The following is a 4,322-nucleotide window of genomic DNA, read 5'->3' as shown; positions in this document are numbered from 1 at the left end:
TGCCTCTCTCAAGCACTCCAGACCCTAAGCTAAACAGCCTGTCTACCTGGGAACCTTCGACCGATTCAAGCTGCACTGAGTGCTGAGACCCCAACACACTCACTGTCTTTCTCTCTCTGACTCTCTGATTAAGCCCACTTTTTCCCCTTCAGACCTAATTTGATCTCTCTCTCTCTCTCTCTGTCTATCACTCCAGGTATAACTCTCTAAACCTGACTTTTGTAATCAAACTTGGGCTAGATTTACCCAATACCCCCAATTGAAACCCGTGTAACATTGTAACTGTTTTGTTTATTGGTCTCTCCGTGTATGGCTATTACTCTGTATTCCTGGCAATAAAATAACTTTTATAATCAAGTTGCCTGCTAGACTGTCTCCGGACGTCGCTTACTATTTCTTGTTCTCGGCTTCCCTATTTTGCTCTGCAGCAACGCTCCTCTTACCTAAGACAAAGATCCCTGTAGTGCTCAAAAATCCTGTGGGTTTTGCTCATCAAGGGAGTTACTACCAGAATAATTGTAACGTGAAAGTGGGGATAGGGATGGGCTGAACCTGTGACATATAAGGGTGGCAGCTTGGAAGTGCTGTTCGACCCAGCCTGCTGAGTCCAGAGACATATAAAGGGTCAGCTTGGGAGTGCTGATTGACCCGGTCCACTCACATGCACTCTGTTAATCTCTGAATGTGTGTGTGTGTGTGTATATGTGGGTGTTTATCTGAGTCTGGGGCTGGAGGAATCCAGCCCTGGGAAATTTAGGTCCTGCAGGGTAGCTCTGTTGTGAGGGGACTTGCAGAAAGGGGAAGTAAAGCTCCATGTGAAAATACAAGTGAGACAAGCAGCACATCGATAGAATTACAATCCCCCTCCTCCCCCAGAAAAGTAACCCTAATAAATGAGTAAATCCCAAGGTAACAGGCAAATCTGGTACAGTGGAAATCTCAGTGACCACAATAGGATCTACATTTGACCTCATTCTCCAGAATCACCACTGCAGACGCGATTGGGTAGGGGGGTGTCTCAAATGCCTGGGGTTTGTGATTTTCTTTCAATCCCTCTCTGGGGAGAATTCAGAGGGCCTGCAAAGGGCAAGGCCCCCTTGCAAGTGGAAAGAGACTAGGAGAACTGTGCCGGAGCCATGTAGAGTAAATAATTGGGTGACCTCAGGTTCTCCCACTGTACAGGGGAAGAACTGAAGGGGACTCCGTTACATGCCTTTCTCGGACCGTAGACCCGTTAAAATCAGTCATTTCAACAGGAACTCAGAGAGCCACAGAAACACTTTGCTAACTCGTCACTGTTGTGGGAAGCAAATCTTCAGTTTTCTGGGAAAACACTACCCAAGAGCTGACACACCTGAATACATGCCAAAATATTCTTAAGCCATATGCTCCAACCAACTAATAATGTTCATTGCCCTCCACTGGACTCTCTCCAATTTCAACTGTCCACATCCATTTGATGTGAATTCTTACCAAATGCATGGTGACCAAGAGATAGACAGATTGAAAGATTTTAATCTTATTTACACTGACCTGAGTGGTGTTTTTCTGGATATTTGCCAGTGCAAATATTTCAAGGTGCGTAAATGGATTACACATTGTTTTTGCATAGAGACAATAATTTATCAGTTGACTATCTTTATAAACACAGTAAAAATGACTATCAAAGCAGAAAGATGGATGGTTTAATCCAGCATGGAGGTGAATAACTTCCCTCCAAATATTTTTCTCAAAGCAGCTTTGATCACTTTGTTCCTCATGCTGTAGATGATGGGATTCATCAAGGGAGGCACCACGGAGTAGAGAACAGCCAGCACTAAATCCAATGTGGAGGCTGAACTGGAGGTGGGTTTGAAGTAGGCAAAGGTAGCAGTGCAAATGAACAAGGAGAACACAGTGAGGTGAGGGAGGCAGGTGGAGAAGGCTTTATGCCGGCCCTGCTCAGAGGGGATTCTAAGCACTGAGGTGAAGATATGAACATACGACACAATTATGAAAACAAAGCAGCTGAACAACAAGCAGACACTAAAGATAGTAGCCCCAGTTTCACTGAGATACGAGTGAGAGCAGGCAAGTTTGAGGAGCTGGGGGATTTCACAGAAGAACTGATCCACTGTGTTCCCACTACAGAAGGATAGTGCAAACATGTTCCCAGTATGCATAGCAGCATTGAGAATACCACTGGCCCAGGCACTGGCTGCCATTTGGACACAAGCTCCCCTGTTCATCACTCTCTCATAGTGCAGTGGTTGGCAGATGGCAATGTATCGGTCGTACGCCATGACGGTCAAGAAGGCAACATCTGTTGAAGCAAAGAGGATGAAGGCAAAGACTTGGGTGACACATCCGGAATAAGAAATCAACCTGGTGTTCATGAGGGAATTGGCCATGGATTTGGGGATGGTGACAGAGATGGATCCAAGGTCTATGATGGACAGATTCATCAGGAAGAAGTACATAGGGGTGTGAAGGTGGAGGTTGAGGGCTACAACCATGAAGATGAGAATGTTTCCGATCAGAGATGCCAGGTAAATCACTAGAAAAAGCACAAAGTGCAAAATCTGAAGCTCCCACACCTCAGAGAATCCAAGGAGAAGAAACTCAGTCACGATGGTTCGGTTGGACATTTTCTTTTTCAGTAGGTTTTGTGATGGCTGTGGAGGGAAGGATAAGGCAATGGTCAGGATCAGAAACTATGAGGGAATGAATCTAATTCTCTGCTTCATGATAACATCTGATGTAAATCTCAGAGGTGCACAGCCCTTCTCACGTCCATTGATTAGAGCTGCAAGTGTTCCAGACCTGTGACAATCAGACCACTAGTCAGGTTCATTATCATACTAGTGTGAATGGGATTAAGGCTCTTAAACACAGAGAAGCTGCTTCAGTTTACACCAGCTTAGAATCTGGCCCAAGATGTGGCTTTTTTAAATGCATTAGCAAGGATGGAACAAACACAACCCAAATCCAACGATTCTAGCCATGAAGTTCTCTCTGTTGTGATTAACAAGAGATTCACAACTTGGACATGGAACTGAAATACCAAAATCCCAACACAGCATGACTGTCACTTACTGGGAAATACAATGTCGACTGACCCGGCATCAGAAGTGGCAGCTTGTCTGTAATAGTTCTACCCCAACACCACTTGGATGGCCTGCTCCTTCTTTACACACTGAGTTATGGCAACACACACCAGCTATAATTCCTTCTCTATGCACTGATAGGGTGGTAGCACGGCTCAGTTACTTCTGTGCTGCTCCGTTTAACTCTGTGGCTTCATTGTCTGGGATGTGCGGGTCAGGGGCAGTCGGGAGACTTGGTTTCTATTCTTGATCTTCTCTTTGACGTTGGGCAAGTCACTTACTCTCTGTGTGCCTCTGTTTCCCCAAAATCCCTTTGTCTTCCTTCTCTGTCTTGGATAGTCCCCTTACTTGGGGACAGACTTATTACCTAAATGTTCTGTCCACCTGTTATCAGCATTTTTTTTTAGCTGGCAACCATGTGGGACAGAGGATTTGGTGCATGAGCAGGAGATCTGGGTTCTAGTCCAATGCACCTCCTCTATGTCCTTGGGTAGGGTCAAGCGAAACAGTCTTTGGCTGGGAACTTCAACCATGTATGCATCAATTTAAAGGCACTCGTATTTTTAAAACATATTCTGTGTGTGTCAACTTTGCTACTTACTCAGTTTTACCATCCTGCAAGTACCCCTTTTTTAACAGAAATAAAAATGGCTATAACCGAGCAAATCGGTTTGAAACTGTGATGTAATTGGACAGTATTAATATTAGTATTAGTGTTAATATTGGACAGTGTTAATCCCCACCCTGACTTAAAGCTAAGTTTCCAATTAGCAATAGTCCGATGATCTCTATTTAAATTACCTCAAAGGAAAATTGAGTTTTCAACTGAACACATTTTTCATGGAAAATGTCTGCTATTAAAGAAAACCCAACAATGTACATTGCAAAACTGAAAATTTATTAGTAGTAGTATTATGAGGAGGAGGAGGAAGAGGAGGAGTAAAATAAGTTTTCAAACAGAATTTAATCAAAACTTTCTCCGCTGCCAAAAAGTCAAATATTACTGGTTTTCACAATTTCAATAAAAAGTCATTTTTTTCCGCTAAAACTGATCTCTCAGATTCTACTTGTTTGATAATAAAAGTCATAAAGAGTTGCAAATGAAATTCATGTTTCTATTATTAAGTTTCCTTTGTATTAATATTGGCACATATTTATTTGAAAGATAAAGAATTTACCGTGTTGGTCTTTGTGGATGATTCCCAGTTTGTGATGCATCTGATTCTCCTGCGCTAG

General features: G+C 43.2%; 1 protein-coding gene across 1 annotated transcript; it reads right to left on the bottom strand.

Moving 5' to 3' along the window:
* Positions 1-1,685: 1,685 nt before the first annotated feature.
* Positions 1,686-2,627, bottom strand: LOC137152961 (olfactory receptor 14A16-like). The gene has a single exon (XM_067547892.1). The coding sequence runs from the start codon at positions 2,625-2,627 to the stop codon at positions 1,686-1,688; it is 942 nt and encodes a 313-aa protein (XP_067403993.1).
* Between the last annotated feature and the right edge of the window lie 1,695 nt (positions 2,628-4,322).

This window comes from Emydura macquarii, unplaced genomic scaffold (assembly GCF_026122565.2).
Source record: "Emydura macquarii macquarii isolate MOO-44397 ecotype Brisbane River unplaced genomic scaffold, CSIRO-AGI_Emac_v2 contig_1247, whole genome shotgun sequence".
NCBI classification, from domain to species: Eukaryota; Metazoa; Chordata; order Testudines; family Chelidae; genus Emydura; species Emydura macquarii.
This window is presented reverse-complemented; position numbering and strand designations above follow the sequence as displayed.

Excerpts from the sequence above, each read along its gene's own strand:
- LOC137152961 (XM_067547892.1), bottom strand. The coding sequence starts at position 2,627 with ATGTCCAACCGAACCATCGTGACTGAGTTTCTTCTCCTTGGATTCTCT.